Below are 22,932 nucleotides of genomic sequence, written 5' to 3'. Positions count from 1 at the left end.
GGTGAGAAAAGCCAAACTCAAAAGGCCATATAACATATGATTTCATTTATCTAAAATATCCAGAATAAGCAAATCCATAGAATCAGAAAGTAGATTTGTAGTCGTCAGGGTCTGGAGAAAGGGGGAAATGGGAAGTGATTGCTAATGGGTATGAGGTTTCTCATAGGAATGATAAAATATTCTGGGATACTTATGCAGCACACAACTTTGTAAATATATGAAAACCCACTTAATTACACACTTTAAAAGGGTGAATTTTATGTTTTGTGAATTGTATCTCAATAAAGCTATTACAAAATTTGAAAGAGCTTTTAAAAATCCTAGCACAAAGCATATAATATACTTCAAATAAAAAATAAAATTCTTATTTTAAACTGGCCTGAAACCATAGTTCATAATCTATTAATTTCTATGGTTCACATTTTAAAATATTTGAATCCATTAGATATCAAAAAAAGGGAAAGCTTAACTCACCCTCTTTTCACTTTTGTGAAATCAAATGCAACTTGTCTGTATGAAACTGCTTTTTCATTAAGATATCTACTATACCGCCTAATAAATGTAGACATGTCATATCCTGTAAGAAAAAAAATAGAAAATATTTTCACAAATTATTAAAATCCCACTTTGCTTAGAAAACCAACTCATTTTATCCAAAGGCCATAATATCTTGCTATCCCAACCCAATCTAGTGATGTAAATTAAGTGACTAATAATGAATAGCATCACATTAAAAACTCTTAACACTTCACATGTTTTAAGTCAGGTATGTCATACGTGGCTTTGAAAAACCTTCCCCTTTAAAATTTCACTAAAATAATATTTTTATTATACTTCTGATCAACATTCCTATAGGAATTGGAAAACCATGTTCTCTTAAATACTTCTTGATAACTTCATAACTCAAACTGAACATCCTATGGAACCACAAGCCCCTCTCTTCAAATCAGTAAGCAATTTTATAATTTTCATACTTAAGAAATCTTTAGTTATATATTATTTGGAAAACCCAAACTTATGTGTGCCAACCTTATAAAAAGTACAAAAATTACTATATAGTATGACGAGAGAAATGGCAATACCTAAGTTTAAGGCATAATAAGAAAGAACTATATGTTTTCAGTAAAACTTGAAGATTTTCTTTCATCATAATCATGAGATTTGAAAACTTCAGCAACATAAAACCTAATCAATGCTATTAAAATAACAACTTTTATTTTAGTTACTGCCTGGCTTAGGTAAGTCTACAAATTTTTGCTAATTACGAACCAGGTCCATCTTATTTTAGCTCATCTTCACCAACAAATTTCACTTTATTTGATGATCTCTACTACTTTAAAAAGACAATACCAAAACAATAACAACAAAAATGTCAAATAACTGAATTTAACATCATTACCAATTCATTTATTCAGCACATATTTCTTGAGCCCTACTAAGTGCCACTGGAGAAAAATGAACAAAATAGAAAAACACATTATCACCCTCATGTATGCTCATAAGTACTACTGTATTTTATAAGGTGTTACATACTCACATTCCTCAGCTGTTTAGTTTATATTGTTCCCTCTCATCAACTTTATTCCATCCTCCTGCTGGGAGAAATACCTACCATCCTTCAGTCTCTGACACTTTCCCTGAACTCTGTGTTTCCACATTATTCTTACTTCATGTACAGTTCCTAGCTATTTGATGTACATAATGTCTAATGCACTAGACTAGAAGCTTATTTGTATTTATATATATACCCAGTATATATATTATAAAATATAATGAAATATACCAGACTCCACCCAGCAAATTATATGAGGAACCAAAACTGTCAAAACCACTGAATTACATACTTTTAATTACTGTTTCAGTTTTATCTTTATAATCTCTTCAGAATGAGCTTCAAGCAAAAGGCCTAAAAAATGTTCTCTACATAAAAGGAATAAAAATCCTAAAATATTACCAGAAATGCTTAATTTCCATGTTAAGTGGAAAATCAGTAGCTAATAAGACAACAAAAACTCTATTTGCATATATGCATATACTCTGTTTCAGAGTAGTGGTTTGCAAATTATTTTCCACAGACTCTTAAAGTTGAAATAAACAGAAATAAAAAGATAAGCAAGTAGCGTTTCTTCCACATCCCGGAAAACAGATCAGCTCCAGTTTTATGTTATATATTTCTGGTTGCTATTTAAGGTTTTATTTGAAAAAGTGATTCCACTGCTTAATTAATTTTTTTTTTTTAACTACTTGGAGCACTACATCTTTGTCAAAATAAAATCAATCTTATAACAGTTCTATATACAGATTACTGGCCTTCCCAAATCTCTGGAAGATAGGGTATTTGATTCATTCTAATTAATACTTTCATCTTCCAAAAGTGAAGAAGTATTGAACCGGACAGCTCCCAACCCAAACAATGTTAGCAACTAAATTCCACTGATGTTACCTCCACAAAAGCCACAATTCAGGTCATTAACTTTCTACTAGATGACGAAAACGTTCTACTAGATGACCAAAAAAATGACCAGGACAGTCTCAATGTCTTCAAGACTTTATCACTGTAATCAAACTTGTACTTAGGTATGGCACTTTCACACAGTCCTTCTCCCCTTCTCCCTCTACTCAAAAACATGATGGTTTCTCACTGCATTATAAAATCCCAACTCTATCAAAATTTTCTGTGTCTGATTTTGGCCCCAAACAGCTCTAGAGGGCTATCTGCCACTACCTTGTCTCCAATATATCATCCATACATTCTATTCATATTGATTTGCTCTATAAATCTTAAATATCCCATGCTCTTTCATGTGTACTTTTGCTTAAGCCAACCCATGTTCTCATCTAGCTTTCAAAGCCCAGCAGAAAAATCTCCCTTCTCCAAAACATTTCCCAGATTGAGCCCTACTATTGAATATTCCCAAATCAGTTAGTATGTTCTTTGTGATGTTATTCCTAGAGCTGGCATTGTACAATGTTAAAGGCCTAGTTCAGGAACTAAGTATGACAGATCCCAGTAAGACAGAATGTGCATGGAGTACCAATGTAGCAATCTCAAGTTACTGAATTAAAAGCAAAATAAATAACAGGTCTGAGTATCAATGAGCAATTCATCTGAACAATACACCATACTTACTTTTGCTACTAAAATGTATGATATTCGCAACTAAATTTCTTGGAATAAAGCATAAAATGGTAACAATAACAATGAAAGCTCATACTTACATGGATGGTGATTCCTGTGTGCCAGACACTACTGTAAGCACTTTATAATTATTAACTAGGTTAAGCCTCATGACAACCCTACAGGGTAGGTGCTATCATTATTCCTGACTTTACAGATGCAGAGAGGTGAAGTAACTTGCTCAAGTTCATGCAGCTGGTAAGTGGTAGAGATGGTACTGAAACAAGGCAGTTTAATTCCAGAGTCCATGCTCTGAAAGCTCTACCCTATTTTATTTCCTAGAGTTCTAAGTGTCAAACACTGAAATCAATCTTAATCTTCACATTAAAACACAGTTTTTTCTTCCCTACACCTTTTACTAAAATATGAAGTTCCTCCACAACACATGTTCTAAAAGACAGAGTTCAACTCTACAGTAATCATCATACAGGGTTGATTTTCTATAATGAGTAAGTTGTCTTTACCTTGCAATCCACTTTTATCCAAAAAATTGCTTAAGTTAAACAATGTGTTTCTTGAAGCCAAATACTGAATAAAACGCTGGAAAACAAACAAACAATTATGTCAAATTAAGATAATGCCATCTAACAAAGTCTAATTTGAGAATGTGGGCGGTGGTTGTGTTTAATACATTCCATTAAGCTTATCTAGCTTAAATTTCTCATCCTCAGTCCGGTTAACTAGTTACTAAACCTAGAAACATAATCCATATTTTTCACTAGCATACAGGAATTGATTAAAGCCTAATACCCATGGCTTCAGTATCAGCGTCTAAAAGGAAGTAGGAACTTTTAACCTAGAACCAGTAATTTTGGCTTTACTGCAGCATATTAGGGCTACAGCTAGTCACACTCAAGTGGAATCTTTACTTTATACAGCTACCTAGTGACCCAAATTTTTATGACCTTTTTAAAAACAAAATTATAATCATACAAGAAAACAGTATTACAGATATCCTCCCTTACCCACTGTCCAGATTAAACACACTGCCATATTTACTTCAAATTTTCTTAGAGAAACAAAACATTAAAAACTCTATTGAAGACACACACCTTCAATCTCATTTCCTTCCCTCTTCAAAGGCAATAATATTCTAAAGTAGGTTTGTATCATTCCCACACACATTTTTATAATTTTTCTATATATATATATCCTATAAACTGTACATAATTTTTTCTATTTTAAATTTACAGAAAAATCATACTGTATTCTTTTCCAAAGTGCTTTTTAACAACTTTTTCCCAAGAAAAAGTATTTAATTAATATACGTAGAACCAGTTAATTCATTTTAAATGACGTTCTAGCATTTCAAAGGCCAGTATATCATTATGTATCCATTTCTTATCCAGTTCTTTCCAATTTCACTATTATTAACCATGTTTCATGGATATCTTTGTACTTGGTCTCCATGTGCAAACATACAAAAGTTTCTCATGATATAAACTTAGGCTTGAATTATTGGGTCAGCATGTATGCAAAAGTTCATCTTCTCAAAATACTGTCAAAATTCTCTCCAAAGTTCTTACCACAGAATACAACCTTAACTTCCCTTTACATACAACCTCTAAAATAGAGCTAATTCCCTTCAATTTCACTTCCCCTTAAGATTTCATTTTTTTTTTTTAATACATGCAGAGGGTTACTATCAATTAGGATATACACCAGCACTCCTCTAACTCAATCTTGTTTCATCTGCATTCACCCCAAACTACCAAGCCAGGATTTTGAAAAACAATTTATAAATCAAATACTGATGTTTCATCACTTATCCTAAAACAACTGGTTTCAAAAAGGTGTTAAAATATCCTAAGACAGTATTAGACCCCATGATTTCCATAAGCTGTGATAATTCATTGTTGTGGGAAACCCATTCTGTGCATTGTAATGTTTAAAAGCATTCCTGGCCTCTCTACCTACAGATGCCAATAGCAACCCCATCATTTGCAACAAATGTTCCCTAGCAGGGGCAGGACAGATCACTCTCCTCCTTGCCCTATGGTATTCTCATCACCACAACAGAGTAAAATCCTATGCATACTCTCTCACAGACTACTAAACCTGCCAATAAGAAGAGTATCGAATTTGTCTTAGCTGCTTAAGGGAAATAAACATGAGTTTATCTAAAAACCACAATGAAATACTATTTTTCTCCTCTTATCAGTCAACTGTAAGGAATGGCTGTCAACTTTCTGTTTCCTTACTTTTATCAAAGTTTTGTGTCTAGTATTATCACCTTATTCATAGTCCCGGAAAGCCATGACTAATAGTCTTCCTCTTTATCTGGCATTCTAATTGGTTATACTCGTGGCTTTTTCTTTTTAAAGGATAAACTACATTTTCTTTAAAAAAGGTGAAAAATGCTATATAAGCCTGAAATTCTTCACAGTAAATAATCATGATCTTAAACACAATCCCAATAAAAGCAGAAAACTGTTATCGTAGTTAAGATAAAAAATGCTTCAAGTTCCACTAAAGTTAGTATATATAAACATTCCTATTGACTCCATACACTGGTTACAATAAATCAGAAAACTGAGTCATGTCTGTTGACTGAGACATCATATTTCAGGTAACTTCTGGGAATAACTTTTAAAACTTAAACACTACAAATAAAGTCATCCAATGTGATGCTGCTGTAACAGTGAATCATCAGAAAGCTAAATTTCTAGGAAAGGGAAAGTTAAGAAAATTATGGAATATATGATCCATTAAATTGTCACTAAAGATAATAAATACAAAAAAACACAGAACATGGAAATGCTTATGGTGTGACATGATATAAAAAAGCTAAATATAATAGTTTATCTAAATTATAAATTTAGCTATTTATAGTTATATATAGTTATATATAGTTATAGCTATTAAAAACAAGGACCAGAAGAGAACACCAAAATGTGCATATAGTAAGATGTGTTGCAATGATGAAGTTGAAGGTAAACTCTGGCTTTAATTCTAAACTAATTTAATGATTCTCTATTGGTATCTTCCCAAGATGACAGAAAAGCCTTAGCACTGAAAGCCCCAAATGAGTAACATGATGGATGTCAGAAAATCATTATGCTCAAAAGTCTAATACCAACACCTGAAGTCTCTCCCCATCTCTCAACAATTGGTGGGCTGCATTTTTCTAAGGTGCACACTAAGTATAGATTTATCTAGTTGCATTCAAGTATTCTTATAACACAATAAAATAATCAGCCACTAGCCTATCATGGAAAACAAGATGATTCTCTCCAAACATTAAAATACAAAAGCTTATGCATCTTTTTGTTACCCTTTAGGGCAATGAAGACTTCAGTGAAGGCTTCAGACACCTCTCTGCTTAAGAAGGCACTCTTTAGACTCTTAAACACAGAGGAACAAACTGAGGGTGGATGGGGGAGAGGGGAAAATGGGTGATGGGCACCTAAGGAGGGCACTTGGGATGAGCACTGGGGGTTGAATGGAAGCCAATCTGACAATAAATTATATTTATAAATAAAAAAGGGCACTCTTTAATCAGTCCCTCTCAGCAAATGCCATCTTAGTGCTCAATGTAACAGCTTTGAACTAGATAAAGTGGTTCCAAAGACAACTATATAAAATCAGGGAGAAATCTGATTGGCCATAATAAAGCAAATAGATATAGACAAACATACAGTCTATGCACAAGGCCTGCAAAACCTAGTGCTGCTTATGGAATCTACCTCTAGACATTAATCCCTATTTCTTGATCCCATTATTCAAAATGCTCTGGGCTTTGACCCATTATCCTTCCTCAAATTGTAGAAGCTACAATTTTATTTCTGCCTAGTCCCCTTGCCCTTTTTACCTATATTATTTGGTTGCTAAAGCCATTCCTGAAGTTTCCATGAGAGAAGCAAGCTGAATAATCAGTCATCACACCAGTATGCTTGTTAATCAAAAATTTGGCTTACCTCATTTCCATACACCATCAAATGATGAGTTGTAATGAGAGATTTGAAGACCACGACCCAACTACTATTAGTAGTTCTTTCAAATAAACTGTCTGCCAACTGTGGGATGTTCACATTCATCTCATTTGTGCACTGAATTAAGTCTGCAATTAAAAAAAAAAAAGACTTACTCTGCAGCTTTAATTTATTATTAATGTCGGATGTGCACACTAACAGGGGAAAAATCTAACAGTGGAGCAACAACAGATAGTTTGAAGAAGATATTAAAAATCTCTTAGGAGAATAATTGAGACCACTATAATCCACCTGAGAAGAATTAGGAAGGATAATATTAATTACAAAGGATTAGGAAGAATAATATTGATTAGAAGGATATTGATTAGGATCATATAAAGGATCAATACCATTAAGTAAATCAAATTTCCTCAGAGTAATTCACCCTCAACTATTTTATTGATCTCAAAAAGAACTATTTTAAGGCCCTGTAGAACTTTCAGTTCTCTTATTACTCATAAACCCTCAGAACTAGAATGTTAGTATTATTCATCCCTACCATTCAAAAAACACAAACAAACAAACAGACATATAGAAGCATGAACAAACTGAAGGTCAAATGACCTTTATTAATATTCTCCCTAGAATGCTGTGTTTGTACTATAAGGAAGATAGAGCAGATATGTGGTCTGTGAGTGGGTAGGATCTCGGTTTATATAAAATTTTCATTCTTCTCACCCTTCAGTTTTACCATGAGCTCAGTTATCAGCTGATATCAACTAGCTAATTCTAACAAAACTGGAAATGAAGTGAAGTTTCTTGTTGCATACATGTCCAAGAAGAAATGATCCAAGAACTCTATTTCCTATTACTCTGAAAACAGCTAAAACAATCTAAGTTCCAATTTTATATTTCAAGTGGGAGAGCATAACTATAAAATGGTTTAATATCCAACTGTTTCATCCCCGAAAATGGGGGCGGGGGGGAGGGGGGGGTGGCGGGGGAAGGCAGCTCTTAATAACCTCAGAGTTTTACCTCCAATCTACTTAAGAGATATTATTGGCAAATTCAGTGAAGAAAATATAAAATACGATCCAATTTAGAGAATAGAAAGGAAGAAATGAGTTGTTTCACTTGTAAAGTAACATATAAAAAATGTATAAATATCTCAGCTATAACTGTGGTAAAGGGACAGAAACTAAAGTTATTCATGACTCATAAGTAGTTTGTCCATTTTTTTTTTTTTTCAACGTTTATTTATTTTTGGGACAGAGAGAGACAGAGCATGAACGGGGGAGGGGCAGAGAGAGAGGGAGTCACAGAGTCGGAAACAGGCTCCAGGCTCTGAGCCATCAGCCCAGAGCCCGACGCGGGGCTCGAACTCACGGACCACAAGATCGTGACCTGGCTGAAGTCGGACGCTTAACCGACTGCGCCACCCAGGTGCCCCTGTCCATTTTTAATCTTCAGCACATAATGATTAAATAAAAATTCAAGTGACCTAACTTGGCCTTGATCACTAGCAAGAAACAGTAATGTAACTATGACCATTCTATCTGCTTACAATCTTTTAAAAACATTTCTTCTTATAGGTCCAATTATTATACAAAGTAACATTTGATAACAAATGAATTTTAGATAAGCAGTCACCCTAGCCAACAAAGCTTAAAGAACAAAGCACAAAACAGTCAAACAGAGCACCCATGGAACAGAAGAATGACACAAGGCTTTCACAATTCATACTTACAACAAAAATTAAACAGTACTTTCACAATTTGGTGTGTATGGTTCAGTTTCTGATAGTAAAAAAACACAATTTGATCTCTGCCTTCTCTGAATCTTCTTGAACAGTACTTCATACCTGTCCTACAGCACTAAATATATCACGTACATCTTATTCCCAAAGTTAAGCTTTCTCTGCCTCTCAAAAAATAATGAAGGCAAGGCATATATATCTGTCTTGGTCCTTTTGAATCCTTTAGAACTTGAAGCTCATTGATCAAGGTCTGAACCCAATTATAAGGAGTTATCTTAATTTTTTTCCCCCATTTATCTTGATATATCTGTATTTTTTCTTTTTTAATGTTTTATTTTTGAGAGAGAGACAGACAGAACATGAGTGGGAGGGGCAGAGAGAGGGAGACACAGAATCTGAAGCAGGCTCCAGGCTCTGAGCTGTCAGCACAGAGCCTGATGTGGGGCTCAAACCCACGAACAGTAAGATCATGATCTGAACTAAAGTTGGCCACTTAACCAACTGAACCACCCAGGCACCCCAGATATATCTATATTTTTCTATATCCTTCCAGAAACTATCTTGATAAGCTATTCAATTCTTAAACATGTTTACTTCCCCATGATGGTATCATTTTATACACCTCAGAATCTTTTTTAGCTTTCAAAACTGAACTTGTCACAAAATTTGTCACAATACTACCCCAAAAGTGCTCCTACCTGTGTGTTTATATACACTCCGTACAGCCCATCAATAACTAAGTCTCCTAAATCTCCAGCCATTGCACTTGTTCCTCTCCATTACATGTCATTGCCAAAGCCAGAATTCAAGTCCTATTTATTTCCTAACCAGGAGGTACCACCTCTCCTGAAAGTATTCAGAAATTGGGGAGGGGGATTAACACACAGAGTTTTTACTGGCATTTAATATCAATGATGTGGGAAACTAACCATCCTGCAATGCACAATCAGCACTTCATAATTTAAAACTACTCTACCCATCGGGGTACCTGGCTGGCTCAATAGATAGAGCACGTGACTCTTGATCTCAGTGTCATGAGCCCAGGCCCCAAGTTGGGCACAGAGCCTACTTAAAAAAAATTTTTTTTTAAATAAATAAAACTGCTCCACCCAAAATTGTCCCCACTGAGAAATGCTGGACTGACTGGCTGCTTCACTTCTGATTTGGGGTCTCACTCACCTCACACCCCTAAACAGTCTCTAAACTGACCAAAGAATGATCTACAACACAACACTGTCACTGCCTAACCTCAGTGAGGTCCCTACTACATACAGGACGGCACACATTCTGTCCTTGTCAATATCCTCCCTTCTTGACTTTTGGCTTCCAAAACAGAACCACTCTCCAGTTTTCTCTGATGTACCTTGCTGTTTCACACCTGAATCTTTTCATTCTTACTCATTCTTCGAAATGAGTCAAGTGTTCCCTTTCACATTCTAAAGTACTCGCCAGTCACTAAAGCTGACACATAATCCTACACTACAGAATTATTCCATACTATAATTATCTACTTACAAATGATTTTCTTCTAACTAGTTTGAAAGACCTTAAAAGGAAGCTCCAAACATTTTTGTTAGCAATTTCCATACTCTTCATCACAGAGGTAAGTAAAATGCTACATTAGTCAGAAAGAGCCTGATCTGGGGCGCCTGGGTGACTTATTCAGTTGAGTGTCCGACTTTAGCTCAGGTCATGATCTTACAATTCATGAATTTGAGTCCCATATTGGGTACCACAATGACACTGCAAAGCCTGCTTGGGATTTTCTCTCTCTCTCTCTGCCCCTCTCCCTCCCTCAAAATAAACTTTTTTTTTTTTTTTTTTAGAGTCTGATCTTAAATGAAGCAAAAAGTAGATTTTAGTTTCAACAACTAGAGGATTTTACATATATTAGAATTTATACATTTTACCAGTGCTATGTAATCCCTCTGTGACCAGCTCTCTCCTCTGTATCACTTTGCTTCAGTTACACTGACGTCTCCTTTGCAGTGCCTCCCAAAGGCCAAATACTCTTACCACAGGTGCTCAGGACCTGCTGTTCTTTCTACCTAGAATATGCTTCTCCCAGATATCTACACTTCTTGCTCCCACATTTTATTCCTATAGATCTTTGCTCAAATGTCACCTTATCAGATAACTCTTCTGAATAATTATACAAAATTACAAAGCCTCAGGGCACTCTTCTACCTCCAAACCATCACTATCCACCCCCTTAACTCTTGTTTTGTCTCCAGAACACTTACCACCTAATTCATCTTACTGTATTTAATGTTTTTCTCTCTCAATCAAAATCTAAGTTCCAGGGGCGCCTGGGTGGCTCAGTCAGCTAAGCGTCTGACTCTTGATCTCAGCCCAGGTCATGATCTCACAGTTCGTGAGTTCACAAGCCCCGCATTGGGCTCTGCGCTGACAGCGCAGAGCCTGCTTGGGATTCTCTCTCTTCCTCTCTCTGCCTCTCCTCCATTCTCTCTCTCTCTTTCTCAAAAAAATATAAACATTAAAATAAATAAAATCTTAGAGCTCTTAAAAAAAAAAATCTAAGTTCCATGTGGGCAGGGCTCTGTTTTGTTCTCTGCTGTATCCAGAATAGTGGAGGTCCAGAATAGTGCCTAAGGTCCAGAATAGTGCCTCATGTATAGTGGTCACTCATACTTTTTGATTCATTTTAATAAGCGTATTATTATAAGCATACACAGCCTTAGCATGACTTTTTTTTAAAGGCATCCAAAATGGTATTTTTTACATAGACTAAAACCAACAATTTCAGACTATCTGCACAATCTGCTATTCCCAAAAGAATAAAGAACCTGAGCCCATTACGTGTGGAAATTTTCAAATTTCAAATTTAAGAGTATCTAACAAATAAAGGTTATTATTTGCTTATGAAAACAATACTTTAGAAATTTCTACACTTTAGAAATGACCACATAAAAACTGAAGGATAACTCCAGAAACTAAAATATAGCACTTCACATTAAATGGGAAAAAGAAATAAGCATTCATGTAGAGATTAGGAACCCAGAGTAGAGCAAATGCAAAACCAAAGTTATATAAATACTGCTGAGAAAAAATACTGAATCATTACACCAACTCTACAGACTATACTTCCCCCATAGTATTTTAAGCAGTTCTCCAGGCAGTAATTTTTCCTCCGCACAATGTTTCTACTACAACAATAACCTGAAAATGCTTCCAAGTCTGAGCTCTAACAACTCAGGAAAAAAATGTTTTCCCACTTCTGACTAACCAAAAGCAAATAATTCCAAATAAGAATCATGCATATTATGGGAATCTTGACAGCTACTGCTTTCCCTATTCTCAATTCAGAAGACTTCAGTTCTTAAAAACCACAAACTTGGTATTAAATTTCCCTTACCAATCGAAAGGGTTCCAAAATAGAAACACATCTTATATTTTCTTTTAGTTTTTTCCCTTAAGAATATAAAAACTAAATACCTTCTTGAATTTTACATTATAAATAATTCGTAAACCTCACACTCAAAAAAATTACTACATGGGATACAGGATCTATGCTTTAGGTACAAAAGAGAATTTTCAAGAGGATTTCTAGTATTTAAGGTCAAGAAGAAAATAGGCCTACTAAGGAAATGAAGAGCATTTTTCCAGAGACAGTGGAAAAAACCAATTCCTACTACACAAACAAAATACTCTCCCTTTTACTATTTAATATGCCCTTCCAATGTCTGTGGCAGGTAGACATTAATTGTATCAACACAGGCAAGACTTGCCCAGAGGTTAGGTCACACGAGCTCACTACAAAGTAGTAACAAATTTAGGATCAGAATTAAATTTTGTAAAAGATAAGGTGTTTAGAAACATATATACCAAGTGAATATCCAAATAGCCAATCTAGTGCAAGTCCTAAACTTCTAATCAATTTAAAACAAAAATAGAAAAAAAAAAAAAAAGTAGTGAAATGCAGAACAGTATTTTTGTATTCAGGGGAAAATGTTCAGCAAAATATCAAAAACTCAGTAGTAACCAATTACCAAATGGCTTCATTAATGTTACAGCCATATTCCTAGTGCAGGCCACTAGCCTATACACATCTCCCAAGGCAAAGTTCACTAACTTTAGAAACTTAAGCCACTTAGGGTTCACTCTCACAACTCAGGAAAACACCATCAGCAGAATGTATAGGGTTTCAAGTTCCCAACTGTACAGGCATTCACTAAGCTATATCAAAACTATGCTAATACCCAAGTAGATTTTTTAATAAATAAACTTGGCCAAAAATAATAGTAAAAAACAAACAAAAAAACCTACAATGTATCATAATCACTCAGCCAAATGCTACTATCTCTTTCAAAATGATCACTCTGAAACCTACTGGTTTTTTTGGTGTGTATGTGTATCTACCTCGTAAATTTTGAGGATTAGTTAATGCTACTGGAACTACAAAGGAAATGCTCAACAAATACTGGTAATTAAGTACTACTATATAACATATAATATACCTATGTCACATACATGAATAAACATCTGTAGTTTAAACAATTCAAAATTTCTATGTGTTTTATATCAATTACATTTTCCTACTGTTAACCCCCCTTCACCCATTTCTCCCACCCTCATTCCCCACCTCTTGCAACCACCAATCTGTTTCCTGTATCTATGAACTTTTATTAGATTCCTCAAATAAGAGAGAGAACATAGTATGTGTCTTTCTGTCTGACTTATTTCACTTAGCATAATGCCTTGGAGGTCCATCCATGATGCTACAAATGGCAAGATATCACTTTTCATGGCTGAATAATATTCCACTGTGCATATACCACAATTTCCTTATACATTCATCCATCAATGGACACTTAGGATGTTTCCATATCTTGGCTATCATACATAATACTGCAATGAACATGAGGGTACATGTATCTTTTCAAGTTAGTGTTTCCATTTTCTTCAGATAAATACACCAAAGTGGAAATGCTGGATCATATAGTTCTATTTTCAATTTGATGAACCTCCATGTTTTCCACAGTAGGTACACCAATTTACAGTCCCACTAACTGTGCACAAGAACTCCCTCTTCTCTACATCCTTGCCAACACTTGGTATTTGTCTTTTTGATAAAGGCCACTTTCCCAGGAGTGAGGTAATAACTCACTGTGGTTTTGATTTGTATTTCCCTGATGATTAATGATGTTTAGCATCTCTTTACATTCCTGTTGGCTATCTGTATGTTTTCTTTGAAAAAAATGTCTATTCAGATCTTCAGTCACTTTTTAATTGAATTGTTTGGTTTTTGGTTTTGACTTGTATGTGTTATTTACCTATTAGCCCCTTATCAGATATGACTTGCAAATATCTTCTCCCATTCAGTACATTGCCTTTTGGTTTTGTTGACCGTTTCCTTTGTAGTGCAAAAGCTTTTCAGTATTATGCAGTCCCACCTATTTTTGCTTTTGTCGCTTCTGCTTTGTGCGTCAGATTCAAAAAGTCATCCCCAAAACCTATGTCAGGGAGTTTACCACCTCTTTTCTTCTAGGAGTTTTGTGATTCCAGGTCTTACATTCAGGTCTTTAATCCACTTTTTATTTAATTTGTGTATGGTTAAGACAGTGGTCAAGTTTCTTTCTTTTGCATGTAGCAGTCCAGGTTTCCCAGCATCATTTGATGAAGAAACTATTCTTTCCCTAATGTATATTCTTGGCTCCTTTGTCATAAGTTAATTGATCATATATGCATGCATTTATTTGTAGGCTCTCTATTCTGTTCCATCGATCTATATGCCTACTTTTATGACAATACCATACTGTTTTAACTGTTTCAAACATTTTTATTTTTTAAATGTTTATTTATTTTGAGAGAAAGAGAGTGGGGAAGGGGCAGAGAGAGGGAGAGAGAATCCCAAGCAGGCTCTGCATTGTCAGCATAGAGCCCAACGCAGGGCTCGATCCCACAAACTGTGAGATCATGACCTGAGCCGAAATCAAGAGTTAGACCCTTAACTGATAGAGCCACCCATGCACCCCAATACCATATTGCTTTAATTACTATAGCTTTGTAATATAGTTTTAAAATCAGGGAGGGTGTGTGATGCCTGCAGCTTTGTTCTTCTTTCTCAAGACTGCTTTGGCTATTTGTGTGTGGTTGTTTTTGTGTAGTTTCATACAAATTTAAGAATTATTCTATTTCTTTGAAAAAATGGCATTGGAATTTTGATAGGAATTGCACTGAATCTGTAGATTGCTTTGGGTACTAGGGATATTTTAACAATATTAATTCTTCCAATCCATGAACGCAGAGTATCTTCACATATGTGTTTTCCTCAATTCCTTTCATTAAGCCCTGTAGTTTTCAATACAGGCCTTTCACTTCCTTTAAGTTTATTCCTAGGTATTTTTCTTCTTTTTTGATTCAATTGTAAATGGGATTGTTTTATTTCCCTAGTTCATTATTAGTACACAGAAATGCAACAAAATTTTGTGTATTTTTTATCCTAACACTTTACTGAATTTGTTTATTAGTTCTAACAGTTTTTTTGATGAAGTCTTGAGGGTTTTCTATATAATATCATGTCATCTGCAAACAGTGACAGTTTAACTTTTTCCTTTCCAACGTGGATTGCCTTTAATTTCTTTTTCCTGCCTAGTTGCTCTGGGTAGGATTTCCAGTACTATGTTGAATAGAAGTGGCAAAGAGTGGACATTCTTGTCTTGTTCTTTCTTGATTTTAGAGGAAAGACTTTGAGCTTTTTACTGTTGAATACGATGTTCGCTGTGGGCTTATGATACTTTCTGCAACTGCCTTCAGAATCAATTTCAATAACATGACCAATTTCTTCAGTCATCTGGAAAATTGGAGATACAATGAATCTAGAAGGCAAATTCAGTAAATCATCAAATGTTGCTTCATTGATCAGATCTTCGACATCTTTCCTGGGTAGGAGTACAAATAGGTAGGAACAAATATTCACCAAGAAACAGTAACAAAAATAGCCAAGAAACAGTAGCAGACAAATTTCTGAACCTGTGCTTTTTAAAAATACCAGCAACATTATTCTCATTTAGCAAAAAGTTGAAAGTATTTCTAAAACATGCTAGTTGAAATCAGACTTAAGCCCAAAGAATTACACACAGAGGCACATCTGCCCTTGTCATAAGTGTCAAATGTCTGAGAATTGGAATGCATGGTTTTATACCTTATTCCACTCAATTTTTTGTGTAAGGGGTAACAAATTAAGATGTAACTTACCATTTTATCTTTATAGTTTGCGGGTACTCTGTGTGAAACACAATGCTACACTTTTGCATAATTCCCATTAGAACTAATTCAGAAATAGGGTCTTCATAGATTAACTTATGACTTAAGAAAAAAAAATCTAACCAACTTATTAATTTGATGTGAAGATAAAAAACTGGGGAAAGACTTACATACTATAGAATTCAGTACAAGTAGCAAAGATTGAGTTAATTTGAAAAGAGGAGAGAAGGGTGCATTTCAAAGTATTAATAAGGAATAAAGATATCCGAATGGCTTTGATAAAAGTGCTATGAAGTTAAAGGAACTAAGTTACAATGTAAGAGGACATGTTCAATAATGGAGGAAGTAGTTCATTACATGACAGTGGTCTGACAATGAAATACTATGAGGCCAACAAACACAGGGCAAAAAAAGCTGACAAGGGAAAAATGCTGATAGTTCATTAAATCAAAGCCATGTTAAAGAACAATACACAGTAAGATTTCATTTTTAAAATTGTAAGTATATAATATTTTCTGATATATACTGATATGCCTAAATAGGTTGATGCAAAAACAACTGAACACTTTCAAACTTATTCAGCAACTAAGTTATATATGAACAGTAATCAAAATCAATATGGAAAGAACTATATCACTATTATTTAATTTTTCAAATCTCAATAAGCACCTCTCATGTCACACATCAAATACCAATCCTGTACCAACTTATTAATTGGATGTGAAGGTGAAAACTGGGGAAAGACTCACGTACTACAGAATGTTTAGTACAAGTAACAAGGACTGAGTTAATTTGAAAAGAGGAGGGAAGGGTGCGTTTCAGAGTATTAAAAGTAAATAAAGATATCCAAATGGCTTTGATAACAAGTACTATGAAGCTAAAGGAGCTAAATCAATGCACAAGGACATTCCAGACCCTCTGGGGCATACCATGATCAATGGCAGAAAGGACAGCCACACGTGTTCATTTACTTCCTCAAGCATGTGAGGAAGAGGTGATACACGCACAAGAGTTGCATGGCAAGACAGCTGAAATCTGGTAGCCACTGTTCCATTAAGTAGGCCAATATGGAACAAAAGTTCAAGCTCTCACCATGGTAGAAGGCCCTTAAGTTATCTCCAAAACCCACCAAGTAAGGAAGGCAAAGGCCCACTTTACTAAAAAACAAAACAAAACAAAAACATACAGCAGCTGCAGGAAAAACCAATCTGTGAGCACAACTAGATATGCTATTTCTGTCACTGTGTTCTCTGCAAAATTAACAAAAGATTCACAAATATGAAAACTAAGAAAAATAAAGATAACTCTACAATTTGGTGATAGTACATGTTATATTTAACCTGTTTATTCCATGGTAAGTGTTTCTTTCCTTTTAACTGATTTTTTTAATCACCATGTAAAACAAGGTTTTCTTCCCTTAAAACTATTCAACAGAAAAATTACTGTAACCATGCCATTACAAATTCATTATCTGGCTATCCCTATTTATTTTAAACAAAGTTTTTTTAAAGACGCATTAACTCTAAAAGACCTCTATCAGTGCTAATTTCAGGTGCTTATGGAAGCCACCCAAAAAAATCCAATTTTTGTAAATAGAGGAATAAAAAATTTGACATATTTAGAAAGTATTTCTAAGTCTGCAGCATATGTGGGATATATCACATAAATATCAAGTGTTGTGTTTTCAGAACACTTTAAAAAACAACAAAAAACAAAAGACTGACCTCCTCTATATCTGCAGGAGAGGAAAGAAATACAACTAAGGAGGGAATACCTAAGAATTCAGATGAAGCTAGGTAAACAAAGTCAACCCTAAGATACTCTATATTAGTATCTGGCTGAAACTTAGCCTCTTAAGTGATAGTGAAAACAAGCCAAGTTTGCTGAACTGTCTATACTTTAATTTTAAAAGTGCAAAATAAAGTGTTTTAGTTAATGGAATCATTACGTAACAGCTCTAAAATTGTAATCAATATAAAAGTGTCTTTTTCAAATCAGTCCAACCTATGTCTCTTAAAATCATCTATCTTTATTTATGCATTTGCCTCTTCACCCACAAATCTTTTATAAATACATAAATCTTATGAGAGCTGAAGAAAGTTTAAGTCATAAAAATGCTCTATAGAAAAACACATACTCTTTGAATACTCTCAGAATTCACTACCAATGATTTATATTTTCCAGCAAAAAAGGTCATTTTTCCCCCATTATCAAAATGTTTTAGCTCCTATATAAGCATTCTTAATATTAAAAAAAAATCTGAAAACCTACAGCTTCTCCTGGGTGTTCTGGTGTATTCTGCATTCCTACCACTAGATGGCAGACTGTACAGAGAAACAGTAAGACTCTAGGAAGAACACAGGTGGGTTCAGGTTTATCTCAATTTTGAGACTGTTTAGGATTCCATTCTAGTACTCCAAAGTGGTGATTTCCAAACCTTGACAACCTAGTCCCATCCCAGATTCCAAATAAGGATCTTAGGGGTGAGGAAAATCATATGTGAGTAAGTACTACCCCCAAAGGCAACTATTACTTCTGTTAATTTTTAATTTACCAGAAAAATGTAAGATGATAAAGTTACCTAGCAGAATAAAACACGTGGCTTGATATAAGAATAAAAAATATTTATTTATAGGAAAACAAAATGAAAGCATTACAGTGATCCAACATATAAAAACACCACTTCCACAATATAAACAAAGGTGTTTTCCTTCCCTTCTTTGAAGATCTGAAGTTTCAGAATCATCATCCTACCTGCAGGAAAGGAAACATGTAAGTATCAAGTAATTTAAGAGTAAATACAAAAATTACAAATTCTGTCTTTTTGCATTACATTTTAAGAACTTAATACTTCATCAGCCCACTTAAGAAGACATAACCAGGATTCTTAAAAATAATCTAATACTGGATCAGAAACACAAAAAATGATTTCCTAAGCAAAATAAAAGATCAAGTAACAACTCATTGCGAGTACTGCACTTACCTCCATCAAGACTGTAAACCAGAAGAACAGTCCAGGGGAGCAGGAAAAAATGAAAAGAATTCCTTCATTCCAACAAGACCAAGAAAAAGGAATCAAAGCTTGACAAGTTCCTCAAATGCAGATCAGAGTACTATGTAGGAAAAAAAATTATCTGTGGTCCAAGGAACTGGGACTAAGTATGGAGAAAAGTATGTTATTAGTAGGAGGTGATCAAGTGTCCTGGTTTTCCTGAAACAGTTCTGTTTTACACCTATTGTCTCAGTGTCCCATTCAAATAGCACATCCTTTCACTCTCAAAAGTGACCCAGTTTGGAATATAAATTATATGTCACCCTAGTTATAAGTGACCTAATAAAAGTCTACATGTAGCTAAGGAATTAATACACTACCACCATGTACTCCTAGGGTATTTGTATTTTCTTTCTGAAGTGCTATATTGTCCTTCTCCAGCCTTCTTAAAACACAAACAAGCTTCGATTCTATTTGTTTTGTCCTCTCACCCTCAACCCATGGGCATTTTCCTAACATCAATCTCTGGTTCTATTTGTTTCACCCTGAGAAAATTATCTCCTAACTTGAGCAAAAACCTCTATGCAAAGCATTCTCAAATTTCTTCTCTGAAAACCAGTCTAAGGTTGTCTGGGGAATTGGAGATACTAGAAAATTTCACCTCTATATCCGAAAATATTTGATGCATGAAAAAAGAGTATCATCTCAACTATAACCTGAGTGTCCCTTTTTTGTTTTAAGCAATCAATATTCATCCTTTACTCTGTTAAAATAAATTCAGGAATATTTTGTTTTCCAGTGTCTTCCACAATGTGTGACATGATGGTATAAATATTTATAGATTTATAGGTGAAACAAAAGTCTATTTCTCCATTCATAATACTGGTTGCGGGGGGGAGGGGTGGAAAATAACAGGCAAAAAGTCATACCTAGGTTATACTATAACAGCCCAGCCTATGTCTTAAAAGTAAGTAAGTTAGGTAGGAAGCCCAAAGATTTTCATGGCTTTTCTAAACAATTTAAATTATGCCTAGTCATAGTGAATAATAAATTGCAGTTAGACTCTCTGGGACTGTGCACCTCATCCAGAAAACACAACATGTTCATGTCCTGGATGCAATTAGAACAATAGATGGAACAATATATTCCATCTTCCCATAGCCTTGCAAACCTTAGTATGAGCAAGTAGAAATTCCATATATTCTACAATATTCATCATATGCCAAATAGTCTTAGGAGTTAGAAATTTGCAATAGTTGACAAAGTTGCTGCCCTCAGGAAGCTTATACACTAGTGGGGAGACACAATCAATAAACAAATGAACAAATATATGTCAGATGGTGATACATGGCTAAGGATTTCTTAGCACTTAAGGAGTATAGGACACGTGTTTGGGTAAGTTGCTAATTATACATGATAATCAGGAGTCTTTGGATAAACAGATTTGAAAATCACAGTAACAATGCTCATGTGTCACCAGTTGCCTCTATGGAACTGACTACCATGATCAATTACATCTCCCAGAGAGTGGGGAAGTATGAAGGTATCCTATTCATTCTGTATCACACATGTCTGCTCCACCCTTGCCAAACCACCCTTGCTAAACCAAAGTCTCATTGAACAGAAACCTTCTCTTGTTGATTCTACAAAGCCTCCAGTTTCATGTAGATTAAGTAGGGACTGGGAATCTCGTTTATTTATTCACGCACTTCACCATTAAATCAAAGTGACCATGGGGCGCCTGGGTGGCGCAGTCGGTTAAGCGTCCGACTTCAGCCAGGTCACGATCTCGTGGTCTGTGAGTTCGAGCCCCGCGTCAGGCTCTGGGCTGACGGCTCAGAGCCTGGAGCCTGTTTCCGATTCTGTGTCTCCCTCTCTCTCTGCCCCTCCCCCGTTCATGCTCCGTCTCTCTCTGTCTCAAAAATAAATAAACGTTAAAAAAAAAAAATGAAAAAAAAAAAATAAAATAAAAAAATAAATCAAAGTGACCTTGTGTCAAAATTACACCAGCCTTTTACTACAGTTCATTAAATTCCGCATTTGTGGCAAGCAGGTATCAAAAGACCCTTCTAAACCATTAACAAATGAAGGCCTTTTCTAAAAAATCTTTTTTCAAACCGCTGTAAACAGTAATGACATATACAGCCAGAAAATAGTTAAGCACCAAATAATAAGCTATCTACACAGCTTTAAGTTTCAAAATAATGCTCTGTAAGTGAAAAATGAGTTACTAATATTATAAATCTCCATAAAATGAAGTAGAAGTATTTTTCCTAATAAGCCTTAAACTTAAGCCTTTAAGTTTCTACAAGAAGGAATAATCACTAGGAGTGTTTCAACAAAAAATATCTCCACCCTCACACGTTTCGTAACTATACAACTGTTCTTCTAAAATTCCATTATGGCCCATGTTTGCCTATTTCGCAGCATAAAAGACAATTCATCCTCTGACAAATCCCCTTCTTAAAAGTCATACCTTTTGAGATAAAAATTTGTTTTATAAGCTAGCAAAATCAAAATTGAAGATGTTACTTTTTTTAACATAAAAATTCCATATAAATTATGCCTCAATAATGCTGATTAAAGGAAAAAAACTCCCACCAGTTTGAATCTAAAAGTTCAAGCTCAGGGGCACCTGGGTGGCTCAGTCAGTTGAGCATCTGACTTTGGCTCAGGTCATGATCTCACGGTTTGTGGTTTTGAGCCCTGTGTTGGGCTCTGTGCTGACAGCTCAGAGCCTGGAGTCTGCTTTGGATTCATGTGTCTCCCTCTCTCTCGCTCTCTGCCCCTCCCCCGCTCACACTCTGTCTCTGTCTCTCTCAAAAATAAATAAATGTAAAAGTCCAAGTTCAGCCATAAAGTGTTTGGTGATCTAAAAAGAATTTTTTTTTTAAACTTTGTTCATTTAGAGAGACAGAGAAAGCGCACCAGTGAGAGTGGGGGAGGGGCAGAGAGAGAGAGAGAGAGAGAGAGAGAGAGAGAGAGAGAATGCCTCCACTGACAGCATGGAGCCTGTTTGGGATTCTCTCCCTCCCTCCCTCTCCCTCCCTCTCTCTCTCTCTGCCCCTCCCCCACACGCTCGCAAGTGTGTGTGTGTGCGCATGCTCTCTCTCAAAAATAAACATTAAAAAATAAGTTGACAAGATCACAACTTATTCTGCACACTGCACAGTTAATTATGGATTTATTTCCCCTAAATATAGGCTTTAAGTATTTCTCAATACAACACATTCCCATAAACAGACTTCTGCTGCTAGAAAATTTAGAAACAAAAAATTTAACACAACATATATTGTACATAACACAGTGTTTTTTTATTTAGTTCTTCTGCTCCTATGTACCAATGATAACAATACTAATAATAAAAGGCTAAGAATAGTCTCAGTTGATTCTTTCATACAAGTAGCTATCTGTATTTAGGTAGATAGACAATATCACATATATTTTCAAAATCTATATTCCATCCGTAGACAGACATCTAAATAGTCCCTTAAATTTCTGAGATAATTTATCTTTCTCTTGGTTATGAAAAGGCAATATAAATCTTAAATGGTCTAAAGTAGCAAAGAAAAATTTAACCACCTTTCTCCCTTTCCTAGAATATCAACCTTTCACCAATTTCCCTTTTGCTATGATGACAAAAGCCCCTCAAATAAGCCTTCTTCTACCCAACTAAAAGGCTACCACTTTGAATACTACTGCTTTTCAAGTATGATCTCTTTCTAAACTTGACAAATATTGGAGAACATTAACTACCTTTTTGTTTCACTGCTATATTGGATACCTTCCAGAATGAATCAGATTGACAGATGGAAAAAAGGGGTGTCTATTTTTAGTTCTTTCTATTCTTTTAAAGTTTGTTTCTTCC

The 22,932-nt window shown here is 35.0% G+C and overlaps 1 protein-coding gene and 1 long non-coding RNA gene across 11 annotated transcripts in view; both read right to left on the bottom strand.

The window, feature by feature from the left end:
* Window positions 1-22,932, bottom strand: part of PICALM (phosphatidylinositol binding clathrin assembly protein) — a 100,618-nt gene that overhangs the window by 59,827 nt on the left and 17,859 nt on the right. For all 10 annotated transcript variants that reach the window (XM_047070155.1, XM_047070156.1, XM_047070147.1 and 7 more), the window contains exons 2-4: window positions 7,096-7,238; window positions 3,643-3,718; window positions 475-577 (exon numbers count right to left, since the gene is read on the bottom strand). In XM_047070155.1, coding sequence (XP_046926111.1) covers window positions 475-577; window positions 3,643-3,718; window positions 7,096-7,238 — 322 coding nt within the window. The remainder of the gene's footprint in view (window positions 1-474; window positions 578-3,642; window positions 3,719-7,095; window positions 7,239-22,932) is intronic.
* On the bottom strand, window positions 18,682-20,864 carry LOC124504684 (uncharacterized). Its single transcript, XR_006960501.1, has 2 exons — window positions 19,056-20,864; window positions 18,682-18,826 (listed from the first exon to the last, which is right to left on the bottom strand). It is a non-coding gene; the product is annotated as an uncharacterized LOC124504684 (long non-coding RNA).

The sequence above is a fragment of the Lynx rufus genome, unplaced genomic scaffold (assembly GCF_022079265.1).
Source record: "Lynx rufus isolate CCGP_SWC_20201006 ecotype Redwood Valley unplaced genomic scaffold, mLynRuf1.p SCAF_9, whole genome shotgun sequence".
Taxonomy (NCBI): domain Eukaryota; kingdom Metazoa; phylum Chordata; class Mammalia; order Carnivora; family Felidae; genus Lynx; species Lynx rufus.
This window is presented reverse-complemented; position numbering and strand designations above follow the sequence as displayed.